The 19574-nt window shown below is 47.6% G+C and overlaps 1 protein-coding gene across 3 annotated transcripts in view; it reads left to right on the top strand.

The window, feature by feature from the left end:
* SPON1 (spondin 1) overlaps positions 1-19574 on the top strand; it is a 255424-nt gene that overhangs the window by 213451 nt on the left and 22399 nt on the right. For all 3 annotated transcript variants that reach the window (XM_081098877.1, XM_081098876.1, XM_081098875.1), the window contains exon 7: positions 17395-17459. In XM_081098877.1, the coding sequence (XP_080955003.1) occupies positions 17395-17459 (65 nt within the window). The remainder of the gene's footprint in view (positions 1-17394; positions 17460-19574) is intronic.

The following is a 19574-nucleotide window of genomic DNA, read 5'->3' as shown; positions in this document are numbered from 1 at the left end:
AGGCCCCAGCTTCAAATTTCTAAGCTATTTATTTCTCCCTTTTGCTTTGGGAGATGGTGCTGTGCCAACGAAGACAGACTGGAGACATGTGAACAGCCTTGCGTTTGAAAAATCATAGTCGTCTTTATTGTTATAGCTTCAAGCATGGATTGTTTCCATGATTTATACTTCAGGAATCTTCAAGTGCAGGAAAATTGCCCAATAGTTAGAGATGATTGGATTGCTGATATTCTCTTCATAAGGAAAATAAAATATCTCATCAGAGAGAAGCCCAAGTGACAACAACATCTTCACACTCGGCCTGGGTTGTAAAAGTAAGAAATTGCAGGCGAGCCCTGGGGTCAGTTTAGTGAAGTTCAACAAGAACTAGAGAGGAGTCTAAGAACTGAGATTTTTCGGCACCATGCCCCAAAACATTGAGTCAGCATGCCCAAATCCAGTGTTCTGAATTCTCATTATACACATTTATACTTCATTAGGCCATTTTCCTATGAGGTGGGATCTTGATTAAAATTTTTAATTTTTTAAAAAAACAGTAATAATAATAATAATGAGAATAGTTCACATAATTTTATGGTTCTTAAGATGTTCCAACATTTAATCCTCACAACAACCCCATGAGTTAATTTTAGTCCCATTTTATTTTTATTTTATTAAGGTATTACATATGTGTCCTTATCCCCCTATTGGCCCCCCCAACCCGCATTCATGCCCTCACCCCCCTATTGTCTGTGTCCATTGGTTAGGCTTATATGCATGCATACAAGTCCTTTGATTGATCTCTCCCCTTACCCCCACCCTCCCCTACCTTCCCTCTGAGATTTGACAGTCTGATCGATGCTTCTCTGTCTCTGCCTCTGTTTTTGTTCATCAGTTTATGTCGTTCATTATATTCCATAAGTGAGTGAGATCATGTGATATTTATCTTTCTCTGACTGGCTTGTTTTGCTTAGCATAATGCTCTCCAGTTCCTTCCATGCTGTTGCAAATGGTAAGAATTCCTTCTTTTTTACCGCAGCATAGTATTCCATTGTGTAGATGTACCACCAGTTTTTAATCCACTCATCTGTTGATGGGCACTTAGGTTGTTTCCAAATCTTAGCTATGGTAAATTGTGCCTCTATGAACATGGGGGTGCATATATCCTTCCTGGTTGGTGTTTCTGGTTTCTTGGGATATAGTCCTAGGAGTGGGATCACAGGGTTCCCTTTTAGAGTGGAAGAAAGTGAGGCTCAGAAAGCTGACTGACAGGCCTGAGGTCACACAGTGGGAGAGTGGAGAGACCAGGATTCAGACCAGCTCTTCAGACTCTAACAACCAAGGCCTTTCACTCTCTCTTCTCACAATTTTTCTTTGTTATTTTACAGGATGGGGCGAAAGTAGGTTTACAGTTGTTCGTATTGAAAATAATACAATAATTAATAAATTATAATACAAGAACAAACTGCATTTTGCGTACTCACAACTGAAACCCTACTTTGCCCCACTCTGTTTGTTCATTAAACACACTAATTGAAAGGGCGAATAGGGCCCATAGGAATTGTATTAGTTCCTGTTACTGTTATCACAAAGTGAGTGGCTTAAGGAAACACAAATTAATTTTCTTAACAGTTCTGGAGGTCACAGTTTCCAAATGAGTTTTGCAGGGTAAAATCAAGATGTTGGCCAGGCTGATTTCCTCAGGAAGTTCCAGGATGCTTTCTCCCTCTTCCGGAATGTGGCTGCTGGCATGTTTTGGCTTGTGCCCACACCACTCCAACCTCTGCTTCCATCCTCAGTTGCCTTCTCATCTTCTGTAGTCAAATCTCCCTGTGCATCCCTATAATAAAGACACCTACATTTAAGGCCCACCCAGATAATCTGGGATAATCTCCCATCTCAAGATCCTTAACTTATCACATCTGCAACGCCCTTTTGGACCTAAAAGTTTCCATTCGCAGGTTCCAGGAATTAGAATATGGATAGCCTGCGGGCTATTATTCAGCCTGCCACAGGCATATTTATTTCATGTATTGAGTAGTCCTTAAATGTAAAATTCTCTGAATTTAAATTTAGGCCACAGATCTTCTTAGTTTTCTATTTTTAACCTTTCACTTTTGAGGGCCTTGAGGCTTTAGTGCTTGCTTGCTGCTAGCTTTTAAGCAAATTTGACTCTCAGCTCCTCTTGGGAGTAACTTACCTAAAACTTGATCCTTCTACTATCTTCAGAGATGGAGGCAGACCACAGAGTTTTTCCGGGTTGGGAAAGAGCATGCAGAGAAGTGCATGTTTTACTGTTAGGCCTCTCCTGCCTGTGGCGATTTATTGATCACTTACTAAGTGTCAGTAGCTGTTCAAGCATTCTACATTCATTCATAGCTCGTTTACATTTTGCCATAAGCCTGTACTGTAGATATCATTATCCCCATTTCACTGATGAGAACATCAAGGCTCAGAGTTAAGTAACATGTCTAAGGTTACACAATTAAGCCACAGAGCCTCTCAAACCCAAGCTCCTAATACTATGCCATTGAACTGGATAATTCCCCAACCTGAGTAAGGTATGGACTTCTTTTCAAGGGCATGTATAAGCTCACAAACCCCCAGGGTTGAGTTGTATTTTTACCATATTATTGTTTAAATATGTATAAAGATAACTAGATGTTAACTCTTTATGCTTATAGCTCTCATCCTATCTAATAAAAGGCTAATATGCAAATCAACCAAACAGCAGAACGACAGGTCACTATGATGCGCACTGACCATCAGGGGTCAGACGCTCAACACAGGAGCTGCCCCCTGGTGGTCTGTGCGCTCCCACAGGGGGAGCACTGCTCAGCCAGAAGCCGGGCTCATGGCTGGCCAGTGCAGTGGCAGTAGTGGGAGCCTCTCCTGCCTCCACAGCAGCACTAATGCGGGGAGCAGACCTAAGCTGGCAGTCAGACATCCCCTGAGGGCTCCCGGACTGCGAGAGGGTGCAGGCCGGGCTGAGGGACCTCTCTGCAACCCGCCCCCGGCCCCTCAAGTGCACAAATTTTGTGCACTGGGCCTCTAGTATGACTCTAAGAGCAAAATAGCAATAATAACAACTCAAACAAAACTAAAAGCCTTTAAAATGTTCATTAGTAGCATTGTTTTAAGGTGGTGGGTGATGCCAGGTCGCTGAAATAAGTGACTGCTCACAACCTACATGCAACACTGACTGCCCGGACCCAGATCCTTCGGAGTTTGGCAAACCTGTATGCCAGGGTCCCCACGTCACTTCTCCCACTCCTCTCCCAGCCGTGGACACCACACATGTCATTCAGGCTTTACCTGGTAAGAATGCCATTGATTTTTTAACGCTGCCTCTCTTTTTTTCCACTCACTATAGCAGCTGGGTTCTCTGGGCAGCAGACTGAGTCAACATTAACTGCAGGAAGCTATCAGGGAGTGAATGCTCTTGGGAACCACACCTGTGAAAAGGCAGGGGTGGGAGCAGAAACAGACAGGGGAGAAGTTGAGCTGGGTTGCAGGCCCAAAAATAGTCTCTGCCTATCCAATGGGTCCACCCCACTCGCCCACAATAAAGTTGTGCAGAGCAGCAATGGGATGTAAACACAAATGTATCCTGGCTGCTGAGACTGCCTGGCGTGCTTGCTTATATGCTCTTTGAGATCATTCATATTATACTTTTAATTGATTTTTTAAATTATCATCTATAGTAACAAAAGGGTAATATGCTAATTAGACTGGACATCTTCCAGACGTCATTCCAGATGTCCTTCCTGACGAAGCCAGGGCAGAAGAAAGCCAGCTCCGGTCCCGGGTGCCTGCGGGCGGCCAGAGGAGGGAAGCAGCCTGGGTCCTGGGTGCCGGAGGGAAGCTGGTGCGGGCAGCTGGGGGGAAGGAAGGCCTACTCTTGCACGAATGTTTGTGCATCAGGCCTCTAGTTTATATATAAAAGACTAAGCAACTGTCCAACCGGCCAGTAGGTATGACACACACTGACCACCAGGGGGCAAATGCTCAATGCAGGAGCTGCTGAGCTGCAGTGACTTGGCAGTGGTGGTTCTTGGGTGATGCACCCTGGAACCAGAGAGGAGGGAGCCTGATTCTAGGGTGCATCACCCGAGAACTGCCCTCTCACAATCCAGGACCCCTCGGGGGATGTCGGATCCCCCAGTTTCAGCCTGATCCCTGTAGGCCAGGCCGAGGGACCCCACCTGCCAAGGGGACCCTACTAACTCCACAGAGGCCCTTCAAGCCACAGCACTGCCCTAGGTGCAGCCAGACGGGGAGGGACCATGGGAGGTTGGCTCCAGGACGTGTCCAGCCCATCTCACCCAGTCCTGCCATACCCACCACCTTCTAATTACTAGTAATTGCCTTTCAATGTGCACGAATCCATGCCCCAGGACACCAGTAAAGTATAAAATGTTTAAATTCCATAAAGAACTAAGAGACACTAACCATGAATTCACAGACCCCTGGAGTTCCTCAGACCTTACTCTGAGAAAGAAGAACATTAGGAGGCATCTGGTTAGCTCTGCTGTGGATTACTATAAAATCCTGTGATGTCTGCCTGGTGTGAAAATCACAAAGTTTTACAAATGCTTTTTTGGGTGACAGTAATAATAATTTCCAAATCCTCTCTTAATTCACATGTAACATTTGGGAATAGGAACTTCCATTTATTGAAGATTCATTCAATATATTCAGTCAAGCACCTACTATGAAATGGTCTGGTAGGAAAGAAATGTTAAGTGAACAAATAATAATGCAACATAATTGAGGTCATAGGAAAGGATGGTTTGAGAATAGGGGAGCATCAAGAAGGTGTTACCAGATGCAGGATGTGGGGAAAATGGGAAGATACTGGACCGAGGGTACAAAGTTTCAGTTATGCAGGATGAGTAAGTCTGGAGATCTGATGTACAGCATGGTGAGTATAGTTAATAATACTGATTGTGTATGGGAAATTTGCTAAGAGAGTAGATTTCACCACACACATAAAAAAAGTCAACTATGTGGGAATCTCAATATGTTAATTAGCTTGGCTATGATATCATTTTACTATGTATATGTATATCAAAAAACCATGTTGTTCCCTTGCCAGCTTGGCTCAGTGGATAGAGCTTCAGCCTGTGGACTGAAGGGTCCCAGGTTTGATTCTGGCCAAGGGCACATGCCTGGGTTGCAGGCTAGATCCCCAGTAGGGGGCGTGCAGGAGGCAGCCAATCAATGATTCTCTCTCATCATTGATGTTTTTATCTCTCTCTCCTCCCTTCCTCTCCGAAATCAATAAAGAAATATATATATTAAAAAAAACATGTTGTACATCTTAAATATAGTAGTCCCCCCCCCTTTATCTTTGTTTCACTTTCCACAGTTTCAATTACCCATGGTCAACCATGGTCCAAAAATGTTAAATAGAAAATTCCAGAAATAAATAATTCATGTTTTCTATTGCATGCAGTTCTGAGTAGTGTGATGAAATCTAGTGCCATCCACTCCATCCCACCTGAGACGTAAATTGTCCCATTGCCAAGTATATCCACTCTATACACTCCCCAGCAGCTAGTCGCTTAGTAATCATATAGAGGTTATCAGATCTACTGTCATGGTATCTCAGTACTGTGTTCAAATAACCCTTATTTTACCTAATAATGGCCCCCAAACTACTAGAGTAGTGATGCTGACAGTTCTGATATGCCAAAGAGAAGCTGTAAAGTGCTTCCTTTAAGTGAAAAGTTGAGTACATACAATAAGATATTTTGAGACAGAGCACATTCACATAACTTTTATTATAGTATATTATTATAATTATTCTTTTTACTGTTAGTTATTAGCTAACCTCTTACTGTGCCTCGTTTATAAATTAAGCATTATCATAGGTATATATGTATAGGAAAAAACATAGTGTACATAAGGTTCAAAAGTATCCATGGTTTCAGGCATCCACTGGGGGTCTTGGAACATGTCCCCAGAGGATACTGGACAACTGTATATAAATTTTTATTTAAAAAGAAGAAGAAGCCAGCATTTAGAGGAGGAGTTGCTTAAGAAGAAAGAGATAAGGACATTCCAGGCAAAGGAACTCACAGCCTTGAGCCAACCTGGACATGACAGGTAATGTAGGAGATTTACGCTGAAGGGTAGGTCGGCAGAAGTGGGAGATCACAGTGAGAGAAGGCAGTGTGGAGTGATATAAATACATCTAAGTGATCATAGTTCCCTTTCCATTACCATTCACCTTACATTACAGTATCTCCTTCAATCTTCACGTGTTATTATTAACCCACTAGAGCAGCGGTTCTCATCCTGTGGGTCACGACCCCTTTGAGGGTCGAACAACCCTTTCACAGGGGTTGCCTAAGACCATCGGAAAACACATATATAATTACATATTGTTTTTGTGATTAATCACTATGCTTTAATTATGTTCAATTTGTAACAATGAAAATACATCCTGCATATCAGATATTTATGTTATGATTCATAACAGTAGCAAAATTACAGGTATGAAGTAGCAACGAAAGTAATTTTATGGTTGGGGGTCACCACAACATGAGGAACTGTACTGAAGGGTCGTGGCATTAGGAAGGTTGAGAACCACTGCACTAGAGGACATATCCCACAAGAGCAGGGACTGTCACCTTGTCCACTGCCCTACGCCCCGTGCCCAGTACAGCCGCTGACTGCACCCCTCCAAAAAAGGAGCTCAACAAGTATGTTTTACACATGAGGAATCCTTTCAGTGAGGATGAGTGACTTCCCCAAATTTATGTAGCACATCAGTGGCTGAGCCGAGATTTGAACTTCAGTCTGCCTTACTCCACCACACTGCTCTTTAACTCCTGGTCCGTGGTGCCACAATAGTGACTAGAAGGGGGTTTTCATGCCGGGAAACCTGCTGTTACCAGGGGAAGCCCAGCAGAGGCCGGCCGTGTATGTGCGATCTTAAATCCCTGGTAGGGGCATCCCTTTAGTGACAGCCAGCAACACAGTTTCTCCCATTACCTCGATGATAATCTGAGTATATGGGGTCTCAGGAATGAGAAGGGTTAAGCTTTTAAAGCTTATCAAGTTGTTCCTTTGCATTTAAATAGCACCATTTAAGAAAGCAGCCTTTCTGGAGCCTTATTTGAAGCTGCTGTGCAGCACACCGTAGGGTCTGCTTATTTCTCCCCCATCCAGGTCATTTAGAGCTTCATTACTTAATAATTTGTAAGCTTTTTCTGAAAGTCAGTGGATGAAGGGAGATGATGAAGTGAAATATTATATTTAAGGACCCAACAAAACAGGCTGACAGTATGATACCTGGGCCAGAAGCTTCTTAAGAGAGGAGAGGGAGATCTTAGTGTACAAATGAGTTCTCATTTCCTTTTGAAATTGCTTTTATTTTAAAGATAATGAAGCCTTCCCTACTCTCTTCTCTGTCTCCTCTCACTCCCAGGTACTATGTCCTGTGGCTTTAACTACCACCTACTGTATATGCTGATGACTTTCAAATGCATACCTCTAGCCTGATCTTGCTCTCGAACTCCAGCCTCAGATCTCCAACTGCCTACATGATACCTCCCCTTGGAGTCAGCCTGGACCCTTTTTTGTTTGACACCCCACATCCAATCCATCAACAGATCTTGTTGCTTCTCCCTTTAAAATAATGTCTTGACCCTGGCCAGTGTGGCTCAGTTGGTCAGAGTGGCATCTGGTAATATATTGACAGATCTCAGGTTCCATTCCCAGTCAGGGCACATGCCCAGGTTGTGGGTTCAAACCCCAGCTGGGGCGCATGAAGGAGGCAGCCAGCTGATCTCTCTCTCTCTCTCTCTCTCTCTCTCTCTCTCTCTCTCTCTCTCCCTCCCTCCCTCCCTCCCTCCCTCCCCCTCCCCTCCCTCCCTGTCTCTGAAATCAATAAACATGTCTTCAGGTGAGGATAACAAATAATAATAATGTCTTGTATCCGACATCACCTCACCCTCCCTATTGCTCTCTCCAGGTCCAGTCCCTCCCTCCTCCCGCTGGCCCTGTGACAGGGTCCTCCTCCCCTCCCCCACAGTTAGCAGAATGGCTAAACACGTGAGTCAGGCCACAGCACTGCTGCTCACCAACCTTTCAGCAGCGTCCCCATCCCAGAGAACTTGCAAAAAGTGCCCCTAAGGCCCCCTGGGAGGGCAGCCAAGGCCGGAGGCTTCCTCTAGCTTGTCATTAATTAATTGTTTAATTAACTAATCCATTATTCATCCTTTAATCATTCCCTGCATACCTCCCCCAAGCCAGGCCGGCGCTGGGGACACAGGGAGGACACAGCCCAAGCCCTGCTCTAACACACGCTTCCAGACTGGACAGGAGCTGTCCTCAGAGGAAGGTGGGGAAGGGAGACAGGGAAGAGGAGCGAGGGGTGTGGAAGGCTGTGCCTTTAAAACCACCGGAGACTGGGCAGGGTTGGGGCACTGCCCTTACAGGTTGCCTCAGGCACCTTCAGCCAGAGCCTTTCCAGGCCCCGGGGGCTCCTAGCAGCCAGGCCTGTTTGAAAGCAGCCCCTGCTTCGCCCCCTCTCTCCTGGGTGATGGCAGAGTCTCACCTGTTCTGGCCCCTTTCCTACTTCCCTGCCTGGCCCTGGCACTAATGTTTTCCTAATTGCTGGACACAGAGAAGGAGGTGGGGAGAAGGGCCTGGGAAGTCAGTCATGAGAGCTGGCGGGACAGGAGAGATGGACATGCCCCACTGACCTGTTCCGCTCCCTGCGTAACTCAGAGGAGAGATGGGCTTTCGCGAGCATTAGGAAGGACACATTGAAAATCCAGAAAATGAGGTTAAGCCTGGGATTGGCAGTTTGGTCACCAAAGGCTGAGCTAAATCGATGCCTGTGGCTAATAGAGGGGCACAGAAGGACGGCCTCTCGCTCAGGTCAGGGAGTGATGGCCGCGCTCAGAGCTCTCCGCCTGCCACAGACCGACAGCCGGGTGGAGGGCAGTGGGCGCTCTGATGGGCCCTGTCCCTCGCGCTTCGGAAATGCCAAGCTGCTTTCACAAAACTGCCTCTCGGGAAGATTGTTATCTACAAGCATTATGCAATTTCCCATCGGAATTACAGGCTGTGTTTGGAAAGAAATTGGATTTGAAATGCTTCTGTGCAACCACATCACCTTCTTGTGGATCTGTGAATGGGCTTCAGATACCTTCTCTGGCTTCCACATAGCTGATGAGACAGCCGCTTCCCAGGGGACCAGGCGAGCTATGGGCACTTCCAAACAGCCAACCCCGGTTTCCGGGCGTTTCTGGGGGCCGACTCAGGACCTGGGAGCTCCGACCACGGTTCCTGAAGTGACCTCTGTGTCCTGTCCCTCCCCCCTCCCTCTCCCACCTGCAGTCCCAGCGGAGTGTTCTGGCTGGCGCTCTCCTCCTGCTCGTCCAGTGCCCACCACCTCCACACCCAGGTTTCCTGTGTCACCTCACACAGCTCCGGCTCCACCCTAGGCTGAGGGGGTGCTGGTGGGTTGGGACTCAGAGGACACGGGCCCCTTCCTCATCACAGCCTCTCGTCCATTCAGCACGCATTCACTGAGCATGCTCAGAGCATGGTTCTGACCGCTGATTGTACAGCAGTGAGCAAAACAGGCCCTGACTTCATGGGGAGACAGATGACAAAAAGTAAATATTAGTAAGTGGCCCAGCCAGCATGGCTCAGCGGTTGAGCATCAACCTACAAACCAGGAGGTCACGGTTCCATTCCTGGTCAGGGCACATGCCCGGGTGGCGGGCTTGATCCCCAGTGTGGGGTGTGCAGGAGGCAGCAGATCAATGATTCTCTCTCATCACTGATGTTTCTATCTCTCCCTCTCCTTTCCTCTCTGAAATCAATAAAAATATTTTTTTTAAAAAAGTAAATAAGCAAAATACATAGTACCTAGGACAGTGACAAGTGCTCTAGAGAGAAGGTGGTCATGGAAGGTGATGGGGGTGTGCTGGGGGGTCGGGAGGGACTGGGAATTGCTACTGTGAACAGTGTGGTCAGCAGAGGGTTCACTGAGAGGTGACATGTGAGCAAACTGGAGGAGGCAGAGGAATGAGTGTTCTGGCAGCTAGAGGACACATTCCTGACACGGGGAGCTGCCTGGCACGTTGAGGAAAAGCAACACGTCCAGGGCGGCCGGAAACAGGGTGAGCGAAGGGAAGAGTCATAGGAGATGGAGTTAGTGAGGGGACAGGGGACAGGCAGATCGTGAAGGGTCCTGGGGGGCACGGCACGGTCCCCACTTGCTGTGAGATGTGAAGCCATTGGGAGACTTTGACGAGAGGAATGACATGGCCACTGTGGAGCGCGGAGGAAGGTGAGGAAAGAGGCAGAGGGATCAGCCAGGCAGCAACTGCAATGAGTGATGATGGTGGGTTGGACCAGGATGGTGGCAGAGCAGGTGACGAAAAGTCATTGGCTCATAAAGACGATTTAGAAGTGGAGATGACAGGATGTGCTGACGGATCAGATGTATAATAGGAGAGAAAGAAGCATCCAGGATGAGAAACTGGAAGGATGGCTTTGCCATTTCATGGAGGGGAAGCGGGGAGGCCAGGTTTGGGGAGGGGACGATCAGGAGTAGGATTTCAGACACGTTGAGTTTGAGATGCCAATTGGACATCAGATGAAAACGTTTGACCGTTGATAACAAGCCCGGAGTTCAGAGCCAGGCTGAGGTAGAAGATTTACTTCAGGGGGCAGCAGTGTACATTTAGCTAGTATTTCAGGGCGTGGGACAAGATGACATCACCAAGGCAGTGTGGACAGAAAAGAGAAGAGGACCAAAGGCTAGAACCTGGGGCGCTTCAGTGTTTGGAGGAAGGCGAAGAAGGGCCAGCAAAGGAGATGGGAAGGGGAGGCCGGTGAGGCGAGTGAGGGGGCAGCAAGTGCCAGAGCCAGGCAGACCGAGCTTCAGGCAGAGGGAGTGGCCAGCTGTGTCAAGTGCTATGGAGGCGTCATAGAAGCTAAGAGCTGGGCGTTGCCCATTGGCCGTGGAAAGCTCATGGGTGCCCTTGACCAGAGCAGTTTCAAAGGAGAGAGGTGAGTCTCAGTTACTTCATCTGAGAAATGGGACCATTTGCCTGCTTACCTCAGAGGATGACAGTGGAAACCAATGAGACCAGGGGCAAACTATAAAGCACCAAGAAATATGAGGTGTCTGTTTTTATTTATGACCCCATAAACCCAGAGGCTGTTGAAATGATGGGAGGGACCGTTGGGCACAATTGACTTTAAAGATGCTTATAGCTCCATTATCACCTCATGAAATGGCTCATTTCCTGCTGCTCATCCCCAGGACACTCACAGAGGGATGACTTTCCACTTCCCTTCAGAGGTGGAAGCCATCAGAATAAATGTTATGGGTGGTAAGTGGGGATTCTGGGAAAGAGTAGAAGCAAAAAAAAAAAATGAGGCCAAACACTGCTTATTCGGGTCTTAACACAGAATGATGAACGCTGCCCTCCCAGAGGAAACCTGGTGACCCTGCGCCTCCTGGGAGAAAAACTGTCAGCCAGGGGCAGCCACACTCTTGCTGGGGAAACACACACACACACACACACACACACACAAAAAAAAAAAAAAAAAAAAAAAAAAAAAACAAGCAAAATGAGGGAGGAATGAGAGGGAGATAGAGAGGAAGAATAGTCAGGGGAGGCAGGAAGAGCATGAGTTTTGGAGTCAGACACTTCTGTATTGGAATCATGATTCCTGGTGATTTTCAACAAGTCATGTGACTTCTCTGAACCTCAGTTTCCGCATCTGCAAAATGGGATCATAGCTATTCCCCAAAGGTTTTCATACGAAACAAGCTGATGACTGCACAAAGACGCACGAGGGGGCAGGGCTGTCTGTGCGCATGCCGGGTATCACTGTGCATTTCGTGTCATTGGATTTCCCCGTCTTTGGTATTTGGTAGCCAACAGTTTCTCCCCAACTCAAGGCCCCTGTGCTACCCCCCAACTTCTTCAAAACCTGGGCAGCATTAACGTTGACGGTCTTGTGAACACTGACAATCCTCCGAGTGTGGCTGCAATGTTCAGCTCTCAGATATGCTCCCACAGGCACAGAGGCATGGGCCAGCGCTGGGCCTGACCTTTCACCCGGACCCCTGCACCGCAGCTTCCCCACTCCTAGCTGCCCTCTGCTGAGGTTCCCAGGGCCATGGGTGTGGTCTCCCTGGGAACCCAGGCTGAGGTTTAAACTCTGCCATTGACTGTGTAACTAATTTGGCCAAATAAATGCTTTTCTGAACATTAAAAAGTCTATGCCTACCTTGAAATGTATAGTAAAGATTAAATAAGATACTATGTGAAGGTAATTAGCAAGGGGCCTAGCACAGAAAAACAATAGATCACTGTTATTGTTGTTTCTCCCTGTTTCAGTTGCCTTCCCTGTCTCATTATGGATAGCGTCCATTTCTCTTCCTGGAGGGGAGGAGGCAGCGTGGGTGGGTGGCTCAGACTGCAGGTGTGGGGCAGGACCTGCGATGGTGGGAGAGCCCTCAGGGCCTCCCGGAGCCAAGGGGCCTTAGGATGAGGAACAGGTGTGGTTCAGGACTAGAAGATGAAGGCAGAAGGGCAGGACCCAGGAAAATGCCTGCAGAGGAGACGGTGAGGAGCAAGGCAGTGAGGGCATGGGAGGGTCCGTGTGGGGTAAGGTTGGTTCAAACGCCAGCCCCAGCCCTGACCCCCTCTAATTCGCCTTCTTGCTGTCTGCTCTGCTCAGTTTTGGCATCTCCTGATACCAATGTGATTTCTGCCTCCAACCAGGCCCAAGCCTGTCTTCACTCCACATGAACCCTTCCTCCTCTGGATCTGACCTCAGCCCCTGGCCTTTGTGGGGGCCGTGCGATTCCCACTTGGTCCCAGTAACTAAGAAGTCTGAGTACGGCTGTCACATCTTCCCAATATGTTTATCAAAAGCAAAATGAAAGCACTTGTCCCTATGAAGATGGACACGAGTGACCTGTAGTTTTTTGGGGGGGTTTTAATTTTAATGGGCGTATCTCTGGAAAACTGCTAACATCATGCAAATGAGGCATGAACTGTGAATGCCTTGAAACACTTTGTTTGAAAGGGGTCCTAGGAGACATGTGTGAGGGCTCTAAGGATCGTTGAAAGATCCTTTCTGTGCCTTAGAGACTTGTGAAAATGGCTTTTCATTTACATCTGAAGTTTGGATGGCTTGCTCTGAATGTTAAATCCTCCATTCTTTAAAATGTAAAACGCCTAGTGCCCAAGTGGCCCCATCCAGGGCTCACCGAGTCATGGAAACGTCCCGTCATTTGCTCCCTGAGTTTCTGCGTTCTCCTGGGTCTCTGTCGATTTGTAGATGCAACTGTGCACCCCACTTTCTGTACTCAGGCAGTGCAAATCGATTCTAATACCAGCTTGGCCAGAATGTAAATAAGAATGAGAACAGCAGCTAATATTTGTGCTGATAGAGGCACTGTATTAGCACACTTTCTGAATGGTGTTATTTAATCCCCCTAACAATCCAATGCCGTAGATACTCTTGTTAACCCCATTTCACAGGTGAGAAAACTGAGAGGTCAAAAGACTTGCCAAAGGACATGGAACTAGTAAATAGTGAAATCAGGATTTGAACTCAGGTACGACTCCTGAGCTTGGGCTCCCAGCCATACTACATGCCTGCCTTCTGGATGAGTCAATACTAATGAGAATGATAGTATCCAGTGTGTCCAAGGGTGTGACGACATGGGCATATACACATTCTTGCTGGAGTATAAAATAGTACAGGCATTTGAGGACAAATTGGTAGACTCTGCCAAAATTTTCAATGTGCTTCATCTTTTAATCATTCCTGGGAATCTATGACACAGGAACCCTCGGGTTTGCAAAGACAGAAATACATGCCCAAATGTTCATCATAGTATCATTTATGGCAACAATTAAATATCTGCCAATAGTGTTGGTTAAAAAACATGCAAGAACATCCATGCTATGGAATTCTACACGTCTATAGAGTAAATGATATGGCTTTGCTTCTTCAGAAATTTACTCATCACCCGTCCATCACATTTATATATGGCCATGAACACGCCAGGCACTCTCCAATCCCGTAGGACTTCGGTTCTGCCGGAGAATTTTGATGCAGCAACAAAAATATTTCGCTTTTAAAATGAATGTTGCAGAAGGCTCGTGCGTTCTTGTTTCATTGGATGACACGAATGATCGCAAACAAGGAACAATAAGCAGTTGATCCTGCAGATGGTGTGGAACCACCAGATGAAACAAATTCCAGCAGCAAGCTGTTCTAATGCCCACACGCGCGGACCCACCATCCTCCGGGCCTCCATAGCTCTGAAAACTAGACAGAATTTCATCACCATAAATAAACACTAATGATGGGTCCAAACAATTTTTGTTGAGTTATTCTGCAAAAAACAAAATCAATATGTCATTAGTTCGGACTTGAAAACCAAGATTGAATTGCAATGCAAAGCCATCGGAACTTCCCGCACACTGATTTATTTTTTTCTTTTTAGTAAAGCATTTTTTTCGAAGGCAAAATGATCATCATCAGACAGTATCTCTTCCCCTGGATTTCTTTTTTATTAGTCTTGACCAAGCTTATCATAATTTGAAGATCTTCAATGTCTTAAAAATCAACAAAAGGAGAGCTACGATGCTGTAGTTACTGACAATGAAAGATTCCCATGATGTAATAGTAAGGGAAAATATAAAAATCATGGTGCAGAATAAAATATTCAGTATGAAAGCTGTATCTAATATATGCACACACACACACACACACAGAGTTGCATATGCGTAGTAGAAGGCCTGGAATGATACACCCCAAACTGTAACATTCTGGAAAAGGAGGCAGAAGGCAGGGTAGATGCTAAAGTGGAAAGAGCTCAACATTTACATTGTGTGCTTCTGTGGTGCTAATTTTGTCTACAATAAGCATGGATTACTCTGGAATTAAAAATCTAAAAAGGCCCTAGCCAGTTTGGCTCAGTGGATAGAGCATCGGCCTGCAGACTGAAAGGTTCCGGGTTTGATTCTGGTCAAGGGCACTTGCTTGGGTTGCAGGCTCGATCCCCAGTAGGAGACATGCAGGAGGCAGCCGATCAATGATTCTCTCTCATCATTGATGTTTCTATCTCTCTCTCCCTCTCCCTTCCTCTCTGAAATCAATAAAAATATATTTGAAAGAAAATCAAAAAAAGTATACCAGGAATTTAAAAATTATCATGGACGTTGTGGGGAGCTGCTGAAGGGTTTAGGCAAGGAATGGATAGGTTGGGGGAGGGTGGGTTGGGGGAAAGCAAGAAGATACAGGAGACTAAGAGACCAGTGAGGAGACTGTGGAGGGGTTCACAGTCGGTGAACACAGTGGGTCCTGGGGCCTGACCGCTGTGAAGGGGTGGGAGACGGAGGAATGCTGGCGACGCCTGGTGTCTGGTTCAGGCAGCGGTGGATGTGCCTTTAGCCCAGGTGGCACCGGCTGGAGGAGGAGCAGGGCTCCGGGGTCAGATGAAGAGTTCAGTGTGGGACGTGGAATATATGAGATGACCATAGGAAAACCAGGTCATGGGAGACCCAGCGCTGGCATTCGGAAGATAGGTTAGGTCTCACAAGTGACTTCATGATAAGGAGCTTCTCTTAGTTATTCAACAGATATTTATCAGGAATGAATCAGGGAGACATTCTCAACAAATAAGAATGTCTCTCATGAGAAGTGTAAACCGCTCAGGACTTAGACATACTCTCCCTGAAGATGTGTGAATGTGGGGTGCTTATGCACCGAGTGAATCTTTCCTCTGATTAAAAGAGGGAACCCCAGGGAGGCCTGGGCTCAGGAAGAGGCTGCAAGGTTCCCCGGGGTGGCAGTGGATGGGGTGCCTCTGTGGCTTGTCCCTGTAGTGCCCAGGCCAACCTGGATCTGGCTGATCTCCTTCTTCTCAAGGGCCCACCACCCGCCCACTCCTTCCTGGGCTGCAGGCAAGGCGTCCAGATCAAAGGCTTTTTCTAATCTTTGGGCCTGATCCTGGAGACACCTCTGACCTCCTCCCAGTTTCTTCAGGGCAGTGGAATTTTCTGGGCAAGGTACCGAACTAAGAAGAAATCCACCAACTCATTCCAAATATGTTCTAGGCACCCACAGCCAGGCATGGCTCTAAGAACTGGGGCAGCCCAACTGGTGTGGCTCAGCAGTTGAGTGCCAACCTATGAGCCAGGAGATCATGGTTCGACTCGCAGTCAGGGCACATGCCCAGGTTGTAGACTCAATCCCCAGTAGGGGGTGTGCAGGAGGTAGCCAATCAATGATTTCCTCTCATCATTGCTGTTTCTATCTCCCTCTTCTTTCCTCTCTGAAATCAATAAAAATATATTTAAAAAAAAACAACTGGGGCAGAGCTGTGAACCAACCAAGCAAGTCTCTGCCCTCCTGGAGCTCAGGGACCTGTTCAGTCAACAACAAAACTCTTGCTTCCCCAGCTGGTGACATCCTGGGCTTTTTGGTGTGTAATGGGCAGTGGTGTCTAAACACTGCTGAGCCCAGGCCAGAGGAAGGGGAGGTAGATCCAGAACCAGCTGAATCCACTCTGGGGAACATCCCCAGCCAAAGCCAAATTTGGACTATGGAAGTATCAAGCCTTGAAAAGAGTGTGATACCCCCATCACTCCCAGTGTGTAATTGAAAATAGAAACCCAAACAAATCTCAGAGTTTAGCAAGATCAGCAAAGTTCTGATCCTTTCCCCCACCCCCCACCCCCCATGATGACTTAATGCTTGCCTTCAAAATGTTAACCGTTAGGTTCTTCCTCAAAAAATATTTTAGGTCCTTAGATGTTAAAGGTGCTCTACACACTGTCCAAAGCAAAATGGAGCATAATATCATGAGTGGCACAGGGGTGTGGGCCCCCAGTTTTATTCTGGCCTCCTCAACCCAAGGAGTTTAATCCGGTGCCTGAGTCTCAACAGCAGGAAAGGCCTTGGGTGTGGCAACTGTTGGGGCCAGTTGTTGGCTGCATTGCAGCTCCTGCTACAGTCCAGGCCCCAGTCAGTATCTGGGCAGAGCGCACAGTCTTCCCTCCAGGCTAGACGCAATATGGAAGTCTGACCATCCAAGGAGGAGTCCAGGTCAGAGCCTGGCTCCAGGGGGGAAGAGATGGGCTGAGCTGCAAACCAAAGGTGTGGCTCAGTGGACCCATTGGTGCCCAGGACGCACCAGGCACACTGGACACTCAGCCCCACCTCCTGGGATTACCGGGACTCCAGGGCTTGCCCTCCCTGGGGCTGGATGGCTCCCACACCTGGGCAGGTAGAGCCTCAATAGCAGGTAAGTGAGGGGCGGTAGACAGTATGACCATGTCAAAGCCCTTTTGTTCCCATGAGCCCAGCTCTCCTCACTCAGTGTCTGTGGTTTGTTTTTTGCAGAGCGATGAGGTCCTCACCGTCATCAAAGCCAAAGCTCAGTGGCCAGCCTGGCAGCCTCTCAACGTGTAAGTAACAGACAGACCCTGGCTCTGCCCTGCCCCTGTCCTGGCCTTGTCCTCAGAGCCACCCACCTAACGGCCACCCCATGCCAATTGGGTCATTAAAGTCAGCAACACCTCTTAGGTGGACAGACAGGTGAGGTGCAGTATCACAGGTGCCCCTGTCTTCTCGGGGATGCAGGCGTGGCCTCTGTTTCCTCCAATGGCTCAAATACTGCAGAGGAATCAACTCAGAATAAGGGCTAACCAGTAGGCATTCACTTATGTTCTCAGCCACAAATACGTGTGCTCACTCTAAGCAAATCTGCCTCATGGGAAGCCAGGTTTACCCCAGGTTCCACTCTCAGTGTCCATCTTTTCTGTCTATTCTATCTCTTGGAGATTTCATTCTCCCATGCATTCGGTATGCTGATGGCTCCCAAAACTACCACTCCCCCAGGCAGGTATGTAGGTAGGAAGCTAAATCCATCCATCAATTTCTTAGACACCTCTCTGTGGATGGCCCACATGGACCTTGAATTCATCATATCCAAAATTGAGCCTGGCTGGCGTGACTCAGTGGTCGAGCATCGACCTATGAATCAAGAGGTCATGGTTTGATTCCTGGTCAGGGCACATGCCTGCATTGCGGGCTCAATCCCTAGTTGGGGGCGTGCAGGAGGCAGCTGATCAAGGATTCTCTCTCATCAGTGATTTTCTATCTCTCTCTCCCTCTCCCTTCCTCTCTGAAATCAATAAAAATATTTTTTACAAAAAACAAAATAGAACCCATCAGTGATTCCTATTGGTGCTTCCTTCTGAGTATCTCACAAATCAGTCCTCACCTGGCCATTCTCCCACCATTAGTTTCTCACTTGGTCTACTCCAATTTTCCCCTCTTCTACGGCTCCCCCATCAGATCCCTCATCCACACTGTTACCAGAGTGATCTTTAAGAATTCAAGTCTGATTCCCTGACTCAGAATCCCTCCGTGACCTCCAGGATCAAGTCTGCGCTCCTCAGTTCACCTGAGAGGGCACAGAGAGCATCACACGCTTCAGCCCCTGCCTCCTTTTTGGGGGGGCTCATGTCTTACTGCTCCCTACTCTGCACCTCACTGCGGCCACCCTGAATCCCATGAAATTCTTTGAACAAGGCTTGATATCACTTATCCTTTATGGGTACAAAGTCTGGAGCAGACAAAGTTCCCAGTCAAGCACCAGAAAATGGTTTATGAGAATGGCTTGGCTAGCCCCTCTGTGGAGCAGTCTGCTTCCACTAACGATGACATTGATGAAGATGGCAACAACATGGGGGATGTGTGAGATACTCAGTGGGAGAAAAGGCAAACACAAAATGGTAGGAAAGGAAGTACAAGAAAGACTCCAGCAGGAGCGGAGGGAGGAGGAGCACTCACACATGACCAGCTGGTGGCAGGGAAACTGTTGCCAGGCGCCTGGTGCCCACCTGTTTAACCATTCAGGAAACTAATGGCTCATCCCCTACTATGCGCCAGCCCTATACACAGTCCCCGCCCTTTGGAATGGCCAGCCAAGAGGGAGACAGACAATACATAGAGTTCTACCACTCCAGGTCTGCTCTGCGCAAGTCCAAGTGGCCTCATATGCAAAGAATATGAATACTATGGCACTGTGGTAGCCTTGTGCGCTCCAGGGGATAAGTGTCATGGTGAGAATACGAGTGGCTCTGGAAACCCAGAGAAGGAGCCCACACCAGCCCAGGTCAGAGAGAAGTCATGAAGTCTTTGTGCCGGAGGCGCCAAGGGGCTGAGTCTGGAAGGCTGCTCCTAGCCCTGGAGTGGCCCCGGTTGGTGGGACTGACGCCCTGAGTGGAGGCCTGAAGACAGCTGACCAAGGGCAGCCCAGCTGGATGCATGGAGGCTTCTTCTAGCTTGCTGTGACCTCCAAGCCTTACTCTGGGTCGCCTCTGAGGAAGCTGAGACCAGAGTAAGCTAGCCCTTAAACAACAGGGGTTAGGAGTGCCAACGCTCACACAGCTGATAGTCCACATATAACTTTTGACTCCCCCAGAACTTACCTACTAATAGCCTCTGTTGACCAGAAGCCTTACCGTTAACATAACAGTCAATTGCCACATAGTTACATGCTTTATTTATTGTAC

The sequence above is a fragment of the Myotis nattereri genome (genome assembly GCF_964212035.1).
Source record: "Myotis nattereri genome assembly, chromosome: 9".
Classification (NCBI taxonomy): Eukaryota; Metazoa; Chordata; class Mammalia; order Chiroptera; family Vespertilionidae; genus Myotis; species Myotis nattereri.
The sequence above is the reverse complement of the archived record's forward strand: the minus strand, read 5'-3'. Positions and strand labels throughout refer to the sequence as shown.